The sequence below is a fragment of the Arctopsyche grandis genome, chromosome 4 (genome assembly GCF_051622035.1).
Source record: "Arctopsyche grandis isolate Sample6627 chromosome 4, ASM5162203v2, whole genome shotgun sequence".
Lineage (NCBI taxonomy): Eukaryota > Metazoa > Arthropoda > Insecta > Trichoptera > Hydropsychidae > Arctopsyche > Arctopsyche grandis.
The window spans coordinates 26,880,406-26,902,330 of NC_135358.1; the positions used below are offsets into that span (position 1 = coordinate 26,880,406).

General features: G+C 31.8%; 1 protein-coding gene across 1 annotated transcript; it reads left to right on the forward strand.

The window, feature by feature from the left end:
- Nucleotides 1-1,858: 1,858 nt before the first annotated feature.
- On the forward strand, nucleotides 1,859-19,751 carry LOC143910629 (uncharacterized). Its single transcript, XM_077429187.1, has 6 exons — nucleotides 1,859-1,970; nucleotides 2,305-2,436; nucleotides 3,011-3,264; nucleotides 16,868-16,928; nucleotides 17,300-19,479; nucleotides 19,563-19,751. The coding sequence occupies exons 4-6, from the start codon at nucleotides 16,869-16,871 to the stop codon at nucleotides 19,738-19,740; spliced, it is 2,418 nt and encodes an 805-aa protein (XP_077285313.1). The 5' UTR covers nucleotides 1,859-1,970; nucleotides 2,305-2,436; nucleotides 3,011-3,264; nucleotide 16,868; the 3' UTR covers nucleotides 19,741-19,751.
- Nucleotides 19,752-21,925: the final 2,174 nt, after the last annotated feature.

A 21,925-nucleotide genomic window follows, 5' to 3' on the forward strand; every position in this document is an offset into this window, starting at 1 on the left:
AAATTTATTGACGAAATAAAATACAATTTTATTGCATTACAATAGTATGAAAAATTAAAATTCAATTATATAATAAAGGTACAATGTAAAATGTTGGCACGGAAATGTTGAGTTGTCTTTTCGCTTGGAGAGATTATATGTATACTTACAAATTATATACATAAATAATATAATAGATAAACTAAATAGAGTTGCTACGTAGGCGTCTGTCGGTCCACGGGCCCACTTTAGACACCACTGGCGAACGCCTACGATAGACTCATTACTCTCTTCCACGAGATGGAAAAAGGTCCTAAATTTAAATTTGCGTGGATCGGCCATCTTAGCGACCTCAACCAATGTCCGATACACCCACGCAAAAGTCCCTCTTCCGCTATTAAAAATATCCGATTGATTAATTATGTATATACGGACGACTCGATTTTCACGTGAAATTCACAGCAAAGCACTGAACAAACATTCAAAGTTTATTTTAAAACACGTCTCTAAAAACAGTTTAAATAATTAAAGGGATTGTCACCACTTCAAGTCCAGAGAGGGAAAATTGTTGCACAAAGCATTCAAACTTTTCCATAACAAAACCTCACTCTGAAGAAAATAATAAGATCCAATTCCGGTTGCTTACAAAAATTAAAAATAGCTTGAAAAATTATAATTATTTCGTCAACACATGTAGCAATAACTTATCGCAATTTCACTAGAAGCTTTTGCAGCTTTGACGTCATTAAAGTTTCGAGCAAATTTTCAACGGTACGATTTGCATTCGTTTTTTGGCACATCCGTACATCGTCTTATATGCTTGGCTAAACGGCGACACACTTTTCCATGTTTATTATACAATATTTCGCTCGATTTTCACTATTTGAATGTCGACGAATTCATTGAGACAGTCATTCCAAATCTCTGAATGGACTGTAGAAAATTTTAAAATCTTAAATAGAATTTTTCCCGAGATTCAACCAAAACAAACGTGTACTTTGATCCGACGAGTGCGACATTGAATGAATTTAAGCTAAGTTAAAAAATCAAACGATCCAAAAATAAATTCAAAGTCGAGTAAATGTAAACGATCTGACCTACCAAGAGTCTGCACCATTGACTATTGTCCATTTATTATTATTTTTTATTTTATAATCGGAAGAGTTGCGTACGAATTTCTACCAGTCTTCTACTTTACGAGACGACTCTCCAGAAATAGCTGCCAGGAGTAGACTTTATTTTTGATAGGCATGGGTGTAGTCCCAACGACTGACATTTTGATATATCTCATTCAAAATGATTAGATTAATGAAAAAAAAAATGTTCCTACATTTTTAAAGAATTTAGAATCATTTAATTATTTATGTGAAACGTACGATCGACATAAAGGCATTTACGTCATGATTGAATGCACCGATGTACCCATCTATGTAAATGGAGAAAGTTTCGAATTTCAAATTAGTTTGAATTGGTTTTGAATTGTAAATATGGCGGCATCGATGCAGACTTCAACCGAAGCATCGATACGGACCGCATCTATAAATAATTTGAGATAAATTTCAGACTAGTAACAGATGGATTCGAAATACATTACAGTTGACGAGTATTAAACCTTAATCCAAACATTTGATATTGATAAACACGAAGACTCTAAGCTGAACCTGCTTTAATCGGAATTTGATAGTACCATCAATAAATTAATACTTAATTGCGTTACAGTGAAAGCCATTTAATATGACGCGAAGAATACGATAATAGGAAAATACATTGTTATTTATAAACATTGATTCTTGTAGTATGTATATTAACACATTATTCTTGTATTAAATATATAATTAGGAACGTTTTAAATACTCCCCTGGAGTATTGAAATACTGGCGTTTGCCGGGACGCAGGCAACAGCGAGAGTCGCGTGGCTACCGCGCCGGACACTAGCCACCCGGGAAACCGAAACCGAAACTGCAACCGGGAAATCGAACACACATACTTACGTAACTTGAAAAACGGTACGCGATAACAATTGTTCTAATATCGGGAAAATTCACCGAATTCGAAAGAACCGAAACCCTCGAGAGCCGTAGCTCTCGGAAAATTTACAAAAATTCGGATGTACGTGTAAACTGTCAAAACTGTGAAATATTTTAAAACTTGAAACAGTGCTCTAACTAACTAATAACTGGAATACTTCGAAAATTTCTATATTAAAAACTCACCGTTCAATATCACATCGAATATTAAATATTACGTTACCCCAACTTACGTTACCCAAACAAGTCTCGTAAGCATACTTTTGATCGTAAATGATATGTTTATGTTTTCTTTTAGATGATGTTATTTCAAAACATTTCATATATAACACTTTTAGAACTGTATCTTTAAGTTAAAATTAAAAAAAAGTGACACTACGAGGTTTACAAGTTACTGTAACGGAATGCAACAACATTAGATTATTTGATGGTTGATAATTTCTATACATATTGCTGATTTATTTACATAAACAGTTCTTATATTTGAATACACGTTTTGTTAAAACGGTTAATTAAAATTAGAAAAACATCATTTACTTTTTGTAAGAATAGAAAACATAACATAATACAAAAAAAAAATAATGTTTATTAAGTTTTTGTAAATATGTACAGTATATATGTTTTATTTGATTGGAATTATTATAAAGTTGTTATTTTTCCTTATTGTATTACATGTATATAAATCGATGTATAGAATAATATTGTATTTACTTAAATCGAAATTAATTTCGGTTGTACGTCTCATAAAAGAAGCTAAAATTGATACAATTCGACCCACAAAATCCGATTTGTACAACAGACGAAACAGAGAACGTTCAAGTTAATTCGGTTTCGTCCAGCTGTCTCGGCAATATGGTTCAAGGCCCGTTTAACAAATATATTGCATAAACTTTCCGTTTTTGTCTATCTAAAATAGATCGAAATATTCGAACTAAACCGACGATTTATCGTCGAAACAATACAGTAGCAACCGTATACATTTTTTATTTATTTATTTTTAACAGGTTCGTTATACGAAATTATACGAGTGTTTCGATGTACGAAAACAGTGTTCACAATGTTTCATCGTACGATTTGATCTGAGAAAAGTGTATTTGTAAAATATTTTAAGATCGAAAATTGTTCTGTGAGAATCATTGAGATAGTAGACTAGTGGAAGATTAATCGCCGTCAAAGTGAAAGAGACGTAGGATAAAGGAAAAGAAGAGAAAAGGGCGACCCGTTGCATTTTTCAACTTGACGACTCATATCGACCAAGGTGAGTGGTATTGACATGATAAACTTAGAAGCTATTCGTGTAGACAAAAAGACGAAAAAAACGAGCATTTTTTTCCCCCTCGTCTAGAATCGATTACAATGGACGCTCCTCTGGTTCGAGTTCGAAAGAACGAGCGTCGTTTGAACACGAGCCAGACCCCATTCGAGCATCGGTGACCAGGTCATTTATTTAATTACGTTTATTCTATATATAAAACGCGGAAAGAAATATTGTTTTTCGTTTAGCACACATACGTTGGACACGTCGATTGTTCCACTTTCGCTTTTTTTCAGGTCGGATCGTGTTTCAGACGAGCTTGAAAACTATTGCCAACGCGCGTGCAATAACGGTATAAGCTAAATAAATACGACGACAAGAAACACTACGCAAGATTTTGTTCAATAGCCCCAAACTAAATATAACAATGAAATGTCTACAAACCGGATACGATGCAATGCTAACAAAAACAAAATCAAAGCTATTTGGTTTTAATAAAGATTATCAAAGGATGATATTTATCCCAATAATAATACTGGGAGAATTTCAATATGTTTTCGAGCGAATTTGAAACGAATTACATCCGCAAAACATGTGGTACATGCTGAAAAATTCAATTTGCAAAATCAATGTGATGCTTTTCATGGAAATAAAAATAGTAAATGATCCAATGCAACGAGGTGATTGAACGCTCAACACAAACATTCAATAGGAAGCGTCTGCTTGTAATTTTAGCATATAGACGGGTGGAATATAGCAAAAAATAATACGCTTACAGAAAATTAAATCAGATTTTGAGTCTAATGAAAATTTTAAATTTATAAACACCAAGCAAAATTTGCTAATTTTATTTACCAAACAAATCGAAATTATCAACATAAATTAATGCGGCAATTAATTTTCAAATAAGTATCACGGATCATCCACTTGGAAAGACGCAATCATAAGAATATACAATGAAAATAAAAGCATCATCTTATATTTTTATATCTATAGATTAATTTTGTCAATCACCAACTGTTAATCGGCCTATTTTTAATTATAATATTATCGAAAATAATAAATTATACCATCAATTTTCAGTTCAAAAAACACTATTTCTTTTTGACGCAATTCACAAATTGTTATCACTTATTTTATTTTATTTTACAAATATACCAGGAAAGCTTAACAGGTAAACCCCAAATGCGCCTTCCTGGTCCACAAAATTATTACATAGATACATGTAAATCTAAATAATATCTGACATCTATGGTCAGTATAAATATATTACAAACATCGTATTAATACGATAAATAACGATGAATAACTTTCATGTAACAATACGATTTTTTTATATTCGATAAACAACCACAGAGACATCTATGGTGAGCAATATGGCGAAACCTAAGATATAACAATAACTAAAGGTTCGCAACAGAAAATTGGGAAGGAAACGCCAATTTTACAGGAATCGTTTCAATGAAAATCAGAAAAATTGGCAAATTCTGATAAGAAACGATCGACCTAGACAAATCAGGTCTGGCCAACAGCGAGAATCGAACTCGTAACGTCATGTACGAAATAATTCAACATTCACCACTAGACCACGCTGCTGGTTAATTCGATATGTCCAGAATCTTGGAAAAGCAGAATAATCGTATTACAGGCCACTAGTATTTTTAAATATTATTAAATGTTGATAGCATCCCACTTGCATCTGAAACTATTATTCGTGACTAAATTTTGTATGAATATATATTAAAATTTGAAAACTTGTGTGACATTTCATGTCAAAACTTTCCACACATTTTATTTATAATAAAACAAACATAGAACTACGTACGTCTTGTCCTGCCTTGATGCGAGATTTCAACATTTATTTACTCGATGTCACTATTTGATTTACGATCATCATCATTATTAATTTACAATATTTTATTTTATGTGCAATATTAAAGCCAAAGTTAAATAGCTATCATTGTTGGATGGCGTCATATTTGCACTATTCAACCATAAATATATTATTAATATGTACCTTCAGATATAAACTTCAGCAAATCACTGAAAATGAAATGTCGTATTACGCATGTCGTTAAAACGAAATGAAATGTCGCATTTTTAAATATTGTTAAACGCAAAAAATTATATTTAATGTTTTGCGAGATATTTCACGAAATGAAGAAAAGTGGGCTTATGCCACTATCAATTAATTATGTTTTTATGAATTGGTTTTTTATAAATATATATATGTATGTATGTATACCAATTATGTTTGATATTTCTAGATATGCTAAATTTTATGCGAATATTCAAATATCATGAAATTATTACACGCAAATTTGGAGTTGTGTATCATTTTTTGCGATACCAAAACTCGTTTCGAATTAAATCGATATTTCTTCGAGCGGGCAACTTCCAAATTTAAGACGATTGTTGGAAAACTTCTTAATCGAGATTTACGATCGTAAAATAAGCCCCGATTATGCAAAATAGACTTAAACGCCGTTTTTATCAGATCGACCATGCTTTTCCTTACCCTTCGTACAATTTTCCCTTCAACTCTAGAAAATATAATACATAAATATTACGCAGAACGAAACGCGATACGTTTCTTGAAAAATTTATATCGCCGTATAATGTTATCATTGTGAGTCCTGTGTGAGTGCCTTACAGTGAACTTTTGTGTAATTGTTCAAAAGTAGAGCGAGCTTTTAAGCTCACTGGCAAGATGCATACACTTCCTTTTGGTCGAGGTGGGTTTTCACATGGGGGGGTAAAAATGAGGAAGGGGGTTGTATCCTGTGAAAAGACATTTTCTTTTACGGTCGCGAAAACTTTTATAAAGCATCGCACGTAAGTCACCGCTGTCCCACATTTCAGCCAATAAATATAAAGAAACGTACTCTCTGTATATATAGCATAATTTTAACTCTTAATGGACATTATTTTTCTAATTCTCAAGTTATAGCAATTTCATAGCTGGCCGAGCTACAAGTCTAAACCATTGGAGATAAACCAGCTATTCTAGAATTTTCCATTTAATTGTGTGTTTACTTCTATATACATATAAATAAAACAACTAGAGATAAACGAAAAAATATTTAGATATGCACGTATTCAATTATGAAAGTATTAAAAAAAATTGGAGATCAAATAGTACCCAAGAAATAATACAAAAAAGGTAATATGTTGGATTTAGGGATTCCAAAAATGCTCACATTAGCCCAGTGCTTCTCGAACTTTTTCAGCTGGCGGACCAGATTTTTTTTTTCAGTAATCCTCACGGACCAGCATCATATTTTAAAATAAAAACGTTATATGTATATGTATATTGTTGAAAACTTGCAAACAAATAAAAATAAAATAAAATCTAAGTAGTAAAATTCGTGGATCGTCATCTGGTGGAAAATAGAAATCGAATCGCTCTGATAAATTTGTCAAATGACAACTGATTATATCGCGCAAATACTTCATATTAAACTCCTATCCTCTTTCGTAAATAATATCAGAAATTGTGAAACATGTCATAGCAATCTTTTGAAACACGAATTTTCCATGTTTTTAATTTTCGTTTCAACACATCTGTATTGTCTGCCATTGTGAAACAAGATGACATTCTTCCTTGCATGGATAAGTTAAGGTCATTCAAAATGCAAAAAATATCTGTCAAATAAGCTAGCTTGGTTCATCCAGTCTATATATATTTTGAAATAGTTCTGACATAAGTTATTGTTTTTTTTACGTCTTTCTCCGAGGACCGGCTACCGCCAGTCCACGGACCAGTAATGGGCCGCGGACCATAGTTTGGTAGCACTGCATTAGCCACTACTGGTAAAACCGAAAAAATTTGTTCATTATCGGTAGTATCGATATTTACCGATGTTGATTTATTTAAGGAATTGATACAGTAAAATTTAATTAATTATCGACGAAATATTAATTTATGGTTCAGATGTACATAGGTTAACTGTCGGTTAGTCATTAATTTATTTTATTATTTATGTACTTTCTTAGTTATAAAGAAATTGTCAAGTAGAAAAAAAGGTTTTCCGAAAAAATCTCATTTTTAATACTCGGTTACAAATCAATATATGTATATATATTCAGAAATAGTCCCTGGTATATTGTATGTACGTAAGTACGATTATGTACGTAAAGTACGTACGAAATATGTATGTACATATGTACGTAAGTACGATTTTTTTGGTATACTTTGTATTTGATTTTAAATGTATACACTTTAGCCGCACCTTCAAATAGCAGGTCAAAAAGGATGTTAACTTTTGACTGATTCAACTGATCTATACAAACTAGCCGATAAAACGTTGTCTTCTTAATTAAATTATCATAAAATTGAAATATTTCGGTACTATCGGTAGTCTATTTTGTACTACCGATAATACCGAAAACCAAATAACCGGTTTTGGTACTACCGGTATTGGAATTCGTAGTTGAAATTATAAAATAAGATGTGATTAGATAGAATCGGAAACTTGTAAGGGAGGACTTTGAATTGACCAGCGTATGGCTGTAAATAAATTGGCTTGGAACATAAATAATAAGCAGATAAAATTGGGAAAGTATATGTAATATCATATTGCGAATCCAATATGGAAATTATAATACATACAAATTTAAAATACGTAGAAAGTATTGATTGACCAATTAGACTTAAAACGATGTATAGAAGATATGCATATTTTTTTTTATGTCAATTGACGCCAACGAGTTTACATCAACAATCGCATGAAGATTGACGTTTAAAACGTCAAGCATTTTGGCAACGGAAATCGAAAGCGAAAATCCTAACCACTCTTAACTGTTGCCAAAACTTCCTGATTTTTCGCCGCCACATGTTAACACATCGAAGGCCGGACGCCAATTAACGCGACTGGCATTTCAACTGCACATTTCATACATTTTGTCCTCGCGCTTGTACACTGGAATTGAGTTCGGACGTTTCTCGACAATTTCAGTCGTCGAATGACGTCTCTCGAGTAATGAGACGTTAGAAAGTTTGATAATAAAGCGGACAAATACACATAAACGCAACGGTATTTATGTGTATTTATTCGTCAGAGGATATGTAGTTCTACTTTTGTTCACCCTCAGACTTTCGAAGTGCAGTGAGTTTGATAAAGCGTGGTTAGATTTTGACGACTCGAAGCGAAACCCCGAGAGATCTTTATTGTGTAATGTAAATCTGAAATTAGTAGACTATCACCGCGATATTAAGATGTTTATCTAACCTGAGAGCCATTCAGTGGAGTTTGTTTACATAAATTTGAAATTTAATCTCGGTTTGGTTATTGCAGTTAAGACATACATTATGTTATACATGACAATAATGGGAGCAGAATTGTTATTTCACTGGTCATATGCGTTTGTTTGTTTTTCAAACACGTGGACGTATCCATATATAATATGTACATACATGGCTCGGTGGTTGCGATAATTCTAAGCACCGAGAGGTCACCGGGTTCAATCCCGGGAGCTCAACTTGATTGAAAAAAAAAATATTCCGAGTATAATCTTTAATGCTGCTGGATAGACTTGGATATTTGTGACTCCAAATCGTTCGTTTCCTATCAGAGTTTGCCAATTTATGTGACATTTCATTGTTGAAACGATTCCACCATCAAATTAGAAAAAGCCATCCTTCCCATTATGTCACCACTATTTAAATATGATTTATGTACAATTAAATTAATACACAAATTAAAATCCATAGATGTCCAATGATCCAATGAATCCATAGATGTAAAACTGTTAATTCCCAGTTTTTCAGCATCTCAAAAATTCAGCAATTTATGTAATAAAAAATGCTGTAATGTTTGTAATTGGCCAGGAAGGCGCATTGAGACTCAACTGTTAGGCCTTCTTGGTATATATAATATGTATGTATGAATGTAAAATAAAATACGTATGTCAACCAACCCATGCGAGTAATATCTATTTGACTACCAAGTGTATGAATATTTGAGCAAAATTAATAAAATGTATGTAGCAGTAATGTCAAATAATAAATATGAAAATGACCAAAATTCTACGAACTATTTTTGAGGATACGAATAAAATTAATTAGGAGCAGTTTTCAGTATATGAAATGAAATACTGTTCGGAAATAATATGTCCTGAGATATTATATATTTATTTATGTACATATATATATACATACACATATGTATGTATGTATGTGGAGCGACACAATATATACTCTTTTTATTTACATATATTACTCGCATACTGAATAATGAGTATGATAAATTTATAGTTTGGTTGGTTTTTCTATTGATTTTATGTACACATGTTCAAACAGATGAATACTAAATCAATAATATATTTATATTCGGCATTGATAAAAGTAGAATAGATTCCAGGAAGTATTCGTGTGTATTAAAATGTCATGATATATTTTTCAAAGCAAGGAAGCACGTTCTGGCTTCACCCAACAATTTGAATAATACATTATTTAAAAAAATGCATACTTAATTCGTTTTTAAATGATTTCACTATTTTTCTTTTAGTGCAGCGTTAATCATTCTAACAGTGGACGCACGTGAAGCAATTTCAACGCCATGACAATTAACGAGCAAAAGTTTACACGAACGAGCTGCAATTCCATCGAGATTAATCTGCACTCGACTTGTAAATCTTTTCAGCAAAAAACTTTCGATGGACTCTACTTTAAAGTTAATTGTTTACTCATTAAATTCAAATAAATAATGAGTAAACAATTTTTTTACTCATTATTTATTTGAACGAATTTTCCTTGCGACAGATGCACAAGTCGCATCGTTATCGAACGGCGAAGTGAGCGAATGCCAACTTTTCTCATATCAATAGTTCATCGTATCGTACGTACATACATATGTATGTACATATGATACATTATATTATTTAAATAGGAGGCCAAAATAAATAAATTTTGCATCGAGTTCTGCATAACAGGCGATTTCATAACTGCACCCGAATATTTCGAACTTAAGTTTACAGGAAACTAATACATATATGTATGTATATACATACATATTTTTATGTTTGTACAGACTGTTAGGTAGAAATAAACTTACGCGAGCAATGGGACGGACTGAAAATGTTCCTCGTCGTGACGGCATCCATTTGTTAGATGAGTTAAGGGAAACTTCAACCTGGGACATCTTTGGATGTCGAGAAGAAGCTACTGTCTCACCTGTGAACATTGGCATAAAAATTAAATGAGACGATGTTTAAAAATTTTCAGCGAAATCGCATGTTTTTCTTTTACGACGCGAGCTGTAATATTTTGTGAAGTTTTGACAGTGAATTTTAATTTATAACCGGCGAGCATTTATAAAACTTGTCAGTCATATGTTGAAACAATACAGTTTTATGTTTGAAAATATATTTGAAGAAATCATAATGAGTAGATGACAGTTAACATTCTGCAAAAGCTTTCAGTCAATTTAACTAATTACTTCAACGATGCATAGTATATGTATACATATTTATATATAATGATTTACATACATCGTATGAAATATATGTTAAAAGCATGTAATTATATGTTTGAAAAATTATTTATGTATTTATTCATACATATATACAATATGCCAGGAAAGCCTAACAGATAGACTCCGATGCGCTTTCCTGGCCAATTACAGAGTGGGAAGCATTTTATAAGAACTTATAGGTGCATTTTATAGGTTCAAGATATTCCCTACTTTGTATTTTATTATTTGATAGTTTTACTTTATCTGCTATTATTATGATTTTATTTTTTTAATGATTATGTATAAATGTATTTTTGTCTGTGTATGTATATACAGATATCTGGGTGTGCTGCGGTTGATTAAAAATAAAAATAAATTTATTTGGATTATATTTTATTATTAACATCAAAATTATTAAAATTAAACATTATATGTATTTTTATTTCATTATAAAATTGATTTTTCTGTCTTTTTTCCTTGAAAAAAAGATCTATCACCTTTTCGTTAAATTTTTCATTATTCATGATCATTTTTTTAAAATTGACAGCATAGACAAAGCCTGAACCATTTCTGAAAGATTGTGTTTCTTATATATGTATGTCTTTATTCTTTTTATTGACGAAAAACACCGTTCTGGGTCAAGGGTAGTCATCGGAGTTGTGAGCAGAATTTGAATAAGTTTTGTTATTTCCTCAAGAACTTTGCATAAATTGATTGCAGAAATAAATTTTAACAATGTCAATAAATCATTAAAGATATGCATTTCTTTCCTTGAGTAAAACACTTCATATTCAGTCTTAAGCTTTTCTTTATCTAGCATTGTATATGAATGATATGATTCAACGGTTAGTAGTAGATCTTCCATTGGCATTTTCTTTCTGTACTTTTCAACATTTTCTTTATTGAATTATTTCAAAGCTGTTAATTGATTAGAAAAAATATCTCTTTCTTTTATATCCTTAATAATAATATCGCACATATTTTTGGTTTCTTGAGACTGAGATGAATATAATTCGCTATAAGAATCTCGTATTTGTGTAATGGCATTATTAAAACATTTTAAGTTTTTTTTTTTATTGAAAACGCATCGATATTACTTGATTGCATTTGGTTTAAAATAATTTCTAGATGCGGTATTAACTTGTGACAAAGTTCTAACCAAAATAAAAAAAATTGTCATCGTTTAATGTATTCAGTAAATTGGTAGAATCTTTTATTGTTTTATCGTTATTTTCGGAAGAACATTTAAGTTCTTGAAAATATTGCGTCAGTTTCTCTTGATTTTGATCCACTTAATTAAGCTTTTAAAAAAAAGTTTGCCAAACAAATTAGAAGAAATAAAACTATTTCAATGATGTGTAAAAGGATAACACATTTAAACTCAAATCTTCTAATTTTGGTAATACGTAAGAGATGTTTACAATCATTTGATAATTTTGCATAAAATAATTCAATGAAATAAAATGCATTTAAGTTTAATGATCAGAAATTGGAGTAAAGACATTCATATTTATGTATATTTGGCTTAAAATACACATGAAAAAAATGCTTGCGTAATAAAAATAAGTATATTGGATTTATAGTGATTGTAAATATATTTACCGGAACTTCTACCAGACAGGCGTTTTATCGAATTATTTTAATCGGTTTTTCGTAAATTTTTATCGAATTTTTCAGTTTGTTCAGGCGCAAAGCCAAAGATGTGAGTTTTATTCAATTTTTTCGAATTAATGCAAAGCGTACTTTTTCCCGTGAATAAAACTGGAAAATTGGATTTACATAAAGCAATTTTTGTAAGTGCACATACATAAGTTCAATCAACTCGCACCAAACAGAAAGTATATCGAATCATACACACACACACAAACAACAATGTGAATTGTGTCTAGGTATATTGTATTTAAAGAATTTTATTTTTTATCTTCCAACTTGAACATTGGCCGCTCACCAACGGATTATTATTTTAATTTAGTTGAAAATATTGAAGTAAAATAAATAAAATATAATAATAGACTTCAAATTGTGTAAAGTCTGAAACGATAAATGAATTATTTATAGCTACATAGTGTCTGTTTGGTATTCAGAATATTTCAACGGATTTTATTATAGTAATAAAAATTATTATTGATTTTGAATTACTCAGCTTTGTTGATTTTCATTTAAATGAAAATTCACAGTTTGCATATATATGTGTGTATGTATGTACATATGAAGTAGCAAATTCTAAAATTTTTGATGGGTGATCTCACCCAGAATCTTGCTTGAAAAGTTGTGTAGAGGAAAACCGCGCGAAAATTGCGGAATTGTGAGGAGACGAGAAGGTGTCATTTTTGAAACGATTTTCCTATTACTCTTAATGGTAAAAACCCTTCCTCTCCACACCCCACCTATCCAAAACGATTTTACCGAAATTCTCAGCATAAAATATTACCGCGATGCGGCACTCATTAATCTTGTAAGTCGAACCAATTTTTCTGATGATGAAGAAGTGCTCTAAAACACGTCGCGGTGTTCGAATCTTCGAACGCATAAAATATTTGCCAGAATCGCTACTTTTCGTAGGTAGAGTGAATATTTTAAAACACACTTCTCGGTGTTTATTTTGAATATTTTTGCCTAATTTCGCAGAGGCCGATTTAATAAATAGCGCGCTCTAAATTTTATAGGTCAGAAACGTGGAGTAATAAATAGAAGTAAAAGAAAATAAACAGGTGCGTTCGACTTCAGTTTATTTATATTCAATGTAGCTGAGATTAACACCATTTTTTTTCGCAACCAGTGGCGTCCAATCTGGATGACGACAAAAATAATAAAAATGTATAGATACATAAATACCCACATCATTTTGTTCTGATTCTTATGTGTGAATTGTACTGGATAAGAAGGGGATTTTTTTGTATTACAAATTGTAGGGCTTGTTTTGGAAATAATGAATATCAGTAAAAAGATATCGAAATAGGGGGATAAAGGTACAATTGAACGCGTGGCATAGCCATCTGATAACCCGCATTACGTGAGATGCACGTGTCTGGACGTAACACCCCAACATTCCCCCTTTTATATTACTGAGGGTTGCTTAAAATCTGAACAATGCAGTAGAAAGAAAATTTATTAAAATTAATTAATTAAATTTCAGAGTTAATTTAATGTTTAACAAAAAAATTTTCTAAAACATATATGTATGTGATTTGTTTTTTATTGTATTTTTTGGCTGAAACATGTGAATACGTTCAGTTTTAGATTGCTGACAATATTTACCTGTTTAAGTTTTCTCTCCATATAAACAGAGTTCATAAATTTTTGCAAAAAAATAAAATATTTGCCGCAAAGGGGTGATATTATCGGAATACAATTCGAAACAGTAGAAATTGAACAACCCTCTTGCTTCGTCAATGGGAAATAATTCATGACGTATGAATGTAGCATTGTCTACGAACAATGTATGTAATTTATATCGACTGCCTATTAGCATACAAAAAAGAAAGTCTTTCTTTTGTACGACGAAACTTTTTACATACAAAAGAAATTCAATTCAATTTTTCTCCCTTTTTTTGAAGAAAACGAAAAAAAAATCAGTCCACCACTCGCGGTGTCAAGAATGAAAAAAATTAAAAATATCCCCCTATATTATTTCAACGTACAAATTCTGACAAGTATAAAAAAGTCTATTACTCTACGAATTCTAGCTTCGATTAAATAATTAGTTACTTATTAACGAATTTCTGCATTTGAACTTTATGCGTAGTATTTTGTATATAAGAATGCAAATGTTAATTTGTTAAATGAATCATTATAGGCAAAAGATAAAAAAATACTAATTTTATTCGCGCTTCAACGAAAAAACTGTCGAGGATTATTACCGATACCTTTTTAGGAGCATATTTTTTATCAGTTTTACATAAACGTACAACGCAACAATTTATAATAAATTTGAAGGGAGTAGACTTGACAAGATCTGGAGAATCAACTTGTCTAGTACATATGTACATACATAATTAAAACTATAATCTTAAACCGATATCCCATAAATTGTGTGATTAAACGTATACGGTGGTTCGTAACTAGCACTACATATGTACATACGTATATGCAGGTATTATACGAGCAGGTATTAATATTCTTGACATTCAATTAAATGCGACAAGACGACACAAGTACTATTATAACGTTTGAAAGTGCATTTCAGAAATGTTTAAGCGGCGGAGAGTTACTTCATTGGAGTGTCCGGAAGAGGAGATCCTCTGCGGCGATTGTAGCAATTCGAGCGATAACAGCCGGCTAAGACAATTAGATACGCCATTCGGTGGGGCTTATATCGGTTGAAATGGGGGCCACAGGGAAGGATGAAGGCCCCGGGGCCTTTTACCGGTAACGATACGACCGGAGCAAACTTCTGATTGCCCATCCGACTGTTTCTCATTAACGTACGACTTCCGTACGCAAAGCAAAACTTGCAATTTACTCTCGAAAAGTCTACATATCTTTATGTAGACCAACTAGACACACATACATATGTACATAGGTAGCATTTGAAGTCGTTGATCTGTAATTTACTGGTTTGCGACATGAATTCGAGATCAAAATTAGACTTTGAATCGAATGCGGACAGGTCGAATTTCACTAGAGGAACGTACGGTTAGCTCTCGTTGGGTCAATTTGGGTGTAAATCTAATCGATTACAAATTAACGGTGGTCCAATAGGATTCTGTTACATATGTATGATACTATATTTCATTTTCAGTGATTTGCTGAATTTTATAGGTGAGGGTTCATATTAATAATATATTAGTGGTTAAATAGCGCAAATATGACGCCATCCAACAATGATAGATATTTAACTTTGGTTTTAATTTTGCACATAAAATAAACTATTGTCAATTAATGATGATCATAAATCAAATAGTGACATCGAGTAAGTCAATGGATCTTTGTTGAAATCCCGAATCAATACAGGACAATGCGTACATAACTCTATGTTTGTTTTATTATACATAAAATGTTAAAATTTTCAAGTTTTCAAATTTTATTATATATTGCTATTGTTATAATTAATTAAAAATTTAGTCAACATGTTCTCGAATATTAGTTTTAGATAAAAGTGAGATACTATCAACATATCAATATGTTCATATTTGAGCCGTTATATTTATTTGAAAGTGGTATAAATCTAATTTTCGTCATTTCGAGAAATATTTCGTAAAAAAATGAATAAAATGTTTTGCGTTTAATAATATCTAAAAACATAGAAGAGGCTTGTAAAAATAATGGTGGTTTATTCAGCTTTTACGAGATTCTGGCCATATCGAATTAAAAGAAGTGATTTGTTAAATAAGTCAAACATAAATTGTGTTCTTGGAATTGAAAATTGGATTCCGCCACTTTCAAATATAACAGCTCATCATATATATATAATTTATATACATATGTATGTATAGTCACAATACTGAATGTCGGTTTTCGGTCATTGTTTTACGTCTATTATATTCACGTGTTAATTCAAATGGAATAGTTAGTGTATATTGAATATAAACTAATAGTACACATGTATGTACATATGTATATCAGTCTTGCTTATTTATTACATCAATATGTTGCGAAATTTTATTGAAAAGTTTCTCCAATCGATTAGTTTACATACACAAATACATATATTTATTAGAACAAATGATATGTACATACACACGTACTTATATTTATTAGAACAAATGATATGTACATACACACATACATATATTTATTAGAACAAATGATATGTACATACAAACATATACATATATTAGAAAAAAATAATATAGAAACGCGTTGCATCGTTTTAATTAATATTGAATAATTTATAAATATATTTATAGTATATAGTATAGTTTAGTATATAAAGTTTTATATCTGTATTCTTTATTGCAAATTTTATTACTAGTATTAATTTTATTTCCGTAATTTGACTAAAACTATGCACTCGCATATGTACAACTACGATTAATATAGCAATTCATTATTGAAAGCTTATTTTATAATATTTGAAAAAGGGTTGTGCTACATTGTTAGTGAAATTGAGTTGATGATAGGATTTTTTGCACGACATACCGTGGATCGATATCAAAATAATTATGTATAGGTATATTACAATTATCATAATATGTATTTTTTCGTTTCAGAATGGAGGCACGTTCAATATTCAGCCCCTCAAGAAATAGTCCAAACGACATAAGAAACTTAGTTAGTATTAATTATTTGCTTTAATAACACACAAATGCATATATTATATTTCGATTACATGTCTTGATTTTCGATATAAATTCTATTGAGATATCATACCTCATACGCATGTAAATATATCATAAACATTCGTATTATGTATATTTATAACTGGACGTAATTTGATGAGAATCGCTCAACGGTAGATTGCATCAGTTATAAATATAACCGTTGCGTTTGCCCAGAGTCGAGTATATGTACATACATATGTATGAAAGCACATAGGTTCAATGTTCTGCCAAAATTATACGAGTTCATAAACATAAATACTGACATGAGTACACATATAACTTACATGCGCACATAAAATAAACAATTTTAATATATTACAGGGTCCTATGTCGCCGAGAGAGCCACCAGCGTGCGTGCAAAACGCCATGGCGAAAGAAAAGAAACCCTTCACGTACACACCCGGAGGCTTGGATCTTTCAGAAATAAGATCCGAAAAAATGGCCAGGAGGCTGATGATTAACGCGATGAGTCCTGGAGTTCAGGAAAAGCCTAAACCACCCTCTTTCACCCCAACATCGGAGACTCCACCGGCTGTGAAACCCGCTTTGCACTATTTCAATATGCCCGTGGCCGTTTTTCCCTGCATTCAAATCCCGGCCAATCCCAAAGAGCTACTCAGGAGGACCAGTGGACCGTACAATCGATCCGAGTCGGTGGAAATGCGCGAATTCAGTCCACAAAAGCAGACCGAGAAGAAGGTTAACGGTTTCGCGACACCAGAAAGGAACACAAGTGGCAAGTGTGAAAAAGTGATAGTTCCACCGCCTAGTCAAGCGGAAAATGTAGTGAGCGAAACAAGTGAGAAAGTCGATAAAACTGTAGAACCAATAATCGAAGAAGTTCAAACAAAGATGAACGAACTGGAAAACGTTAGACGAGAGACTCCAAGAATATCCCCGCAAATTGTATTAGAAAATAAAAATGAACCAATCGAAGAAAAATCCATTGAAATTGAATCAACAGTGAATAAACTGGATGAACAAGAACAAGAAGAAGTTGAGCAAGAGAAAGTAGAAGAAGAAATAGAAGAAGAGGAAGAAGAAGAAGAAGACGAAGAAGAAGACGAAGAAGAAGAAGAAGACGAAGAAGAAGTATTTGAACAAGTAAAATTTTTAGATGATAAATTAGACGGCGATGACCCAAACATTAAAGTCGAATCAAATCTTAGCACGGTGTGTGCAAAAGGAAATGACACCCAAGATGAAGTAATAGTAACTGAAATTGTCGACGAAAAAAGTAAAGGTGTCAATGAATTCGTTGGTAAAGAATGTATTAAAGATATAGTTAGAGAAAAAGAAATTACTCAAGAAGAGAGCGTCAAAGTTGAAAAACCAATAAGCTTCATACCTGTATTTAAAGAAGAACGTTCTCCAAGCCCTTTCCGTAAAAGTATGGAAATAATTAAAGGTTTGACCGATGATCTCGACAAGTTGCCAAGTTTAGATATATGTCCCAAAAGGTTTTCCTTCCTACGTGACAGTCCTTCTTTTGATGGCCAAAAGACAGAAGACGAAGAAGAGGATCCATTTAGAATATTGACGGGTATTCCACCTAAAATTTCACTTATAGATCGGGTCGATGTGAAAAAGAAAGAAGAAATAGTAGAACCAATTAAAATTGAAATTCAACCACCAGTTTGGACTAGCGTCGTGAATGAAACACATAAAATAGACCAACAGAAAGAAGAGAAGAAAACCTTTGAACCCACTTGGAAGAAGGTCAATATTTTGAAAGAAGACTTCAGAGCGCCTTCACCTTTCAAAGCATCGGACGCAGATGGTTTTTGGAAAAAAGATTTATGGAATGAACCAGCAAGACAAGACTCAGTGTCTCCAATTCCATCATTTTTAAAAGATGACCCTGAGCCGGCATGGAAGAAGGAACTTCGCGATATCGCAATACAAAAGGCAGAAAACAAAGATGACGTCGAATTTAAGGCTAACGAAGAACCACCCTGGAGGAGAGAATTGCGAGAACTGTCACAGGCCAGAGGAGCTAAATCGTTGCCTATTAAAGAAATAAATTTGGAAGAAGTAATAGAACCACCGTGGAAGCTCAACGTCAATCAATACAGACCATCGAACGTCCAGGAAAAAACAAAATCATCTCCGTCACCTACGTGGAGTCAAACTTTACGTCCAAAATCATGGAAGGAGAGAACTGCAGACTTAGCTACAGAGAGACCAGTTCACGTTCCAGAATGGAAAAGACCACAGTCACCAAAGACTACCACTGAAAATAATTACACAAAGAGTCCGATGGACCGTTTAAGCACATTAGCCACTAAGACTCCTGAAATAACCGTGGAGGTTGTGAATCAACCGCCGTACAAATCGGTCACATTACCCAGCAACGGCTACGTATATCCTTGGGAATCCTCCTCTGATTCTAGTGCTGCTTTTTCACCAGAACCGAGAACACCCACTCCTCAGTCCAGAAATAGTCCTTTCACGCACGGCTCACAAAATTCAATGTACAGCTACGCTTCCACAGTACCGAGGTAAGAGTATTCTTTCGAAAATCTCTGAATACAAGACATTCAAATGCTTTCTCGTATTGTATTTCATATAATGTACGTTTCAGGGAATACGGAACGTTGAGTTTTCAACCGAGGAGACCGGCCATGAGGAGTTGTCCCATACAATCCAGGTCCTTCAAATACCTACAACTACTCACAGGCACCGACGACAGTTACGAAGACGATGAACCTTTCATACCCCAACCGGCACAACACGCTCTACCACGACCTGAAAATCTGTGATCGTCGAAGAGGAGAGTTTGTTATAAATAAATGATATATATTATTTAAGTCTTCTATTTGTGATGGAACATTTGAAGAAGTCGATTTTCTTTTTGTGATTATAATTTCGAATAGAAAATGTACGCACACAAATATTCAACTCTTCAAGCGCTAGTTTCCAATAGACGAACCTTTTATATTTTGTTAATTTAATAATATTTTTAATATATAAATAATAAGTTGTTTTGTGTTAAAAATATAATACATTTAACATTTTTCAATGTTTGCTGATGTTTTGAAATCCATAGATTGTTTTAACTATCAACTATAATAAATATTTGTGCATATAAGACCGGAGCGAGAAACGCGAATTTTGGATTTTCATCGATGGACCTTGTGGAAAATTTTTGTTATATGAAGGGAACGTCAAGTAAAAAAAATCATTAATTTTATGCAATGCTCTCTGCCTCCAACTAATTAATTTATCTCGACGAAAATTTCGAAAAAGTTGTTTTTTTTTCATATATCTCTTTTAAGAGGATAGTTTTGATTTTTTTAAATAGTAAAAAGAAAAAAAAAACTAAATATTCATCTATGGAAGTTTACTTGGGTCGATTTGATACGTTTGGACCGATTAACGAGAATTCAAACTTGCCGTTTCGAGTTCGGAATGGGTGTTTGTATGTAAGCGTTCTTTTCAGAAAATCGTCATTTTTTTCATGTTCCCGTTCTTATAATTAAAAGTCATTGAGAGCTTCTTTGGATACATAAATTTAATTTGAACAAAAAAAACAAAAATTTTAAGATTTATAAGGAGGCCAAAACGACCTTTTACAATTCCAAAATTTTCGTTGAAATAAATCGATTGATTGGAATGGAAGCACAGGACATTGTTTAAAATCAATGATTTTTTTTATTTAACGTTTCCTTGATATTATTAAAGTTTTCCACAATGTTCATCGATGAAAATCCAAAATTTGCATTTTTCGTTCCGCACGTACGTATTTATGTGTTATATAATATCTTAAAAATGCGAACATTTTAAAATGTTATTAAAATATGCTAAGCATTTACTGTTAATCATTGTATATTAAATATTAATAAAATGTATTTTTTACGGATGTTTTGTTTAGTACTTTTGTAATAAAAAAGCATTTTAATTTCAGAATTTTCTAACAAGTCTTATATATATATATATATATATATATATATATATATATATATATATATATATATATATATATATATATATAATATGTACATTTCAAAAAGTACAGTATATATATATATATATATATATATATATATATATATATATATATATATATATATATATATATATATATATTGATAAATTGAGTGTTAAAAATCTCCATTTCGGTTACAAAAGTTATTGTATAATTTAAAATAAATCGATGACTTTATGGAGTGTGTATTTTAGAAACGGCAAATTGAAAAATTCTGTATCAGTCAGTATGCATTAAGGATCGATTAAAAATGTAACCACTTTAAAAGCTTAAATCAATCGAGGCATACATTAAATTGACACTAAATCAATATGATATCCATAGTAAAAAAATACATTTTCACATATTGAAAAAGGTTTTGATTGCACAATGCAGAAAGATTTTTTGATTGTATGAAAAAGATAAAAGCCAATGGAAAAAAACAATAACTTGGTTTATAACATAAATTAAAAGCCCTTTTCATACTAAACGTAAAAAAAAAATCAAAATAAAATAAACGAATAAAAGAGAACATATTTCCGAAACTACATACAATACTAAAAAGGCCGTTTGTTATGGAATCGGCGAGAGAGTATGTTCGGTTTTAATTGCAAAACAAATATTGCAAAACTGTTTCCGCTCGCCGGCACCAACAATGACAATAATAAAAACTCGCATAAATTGCATCGCACAAATGCATTCAAAAACCAACTCAAAAGCCCACGTACACGCACTCGTTCTATATTAATTAATTAAAATTTAATTTACCTATACCCACCCGAGAGCCGAAATTAGCGAACCGAAAACCGCATTTTTGGCGTCGTTTTTAATTGTCCCCCTTCGTTTTGTCAATTTTCGCACTGATTACGACACACAATTATTCAGAACGGCACTGTTCTGAATAAATTGGCAACGAATCGCATCAGTTCACATTTTGATTTTCGATATATTGAGAAGCACACGTGTTCGTATGTACATAT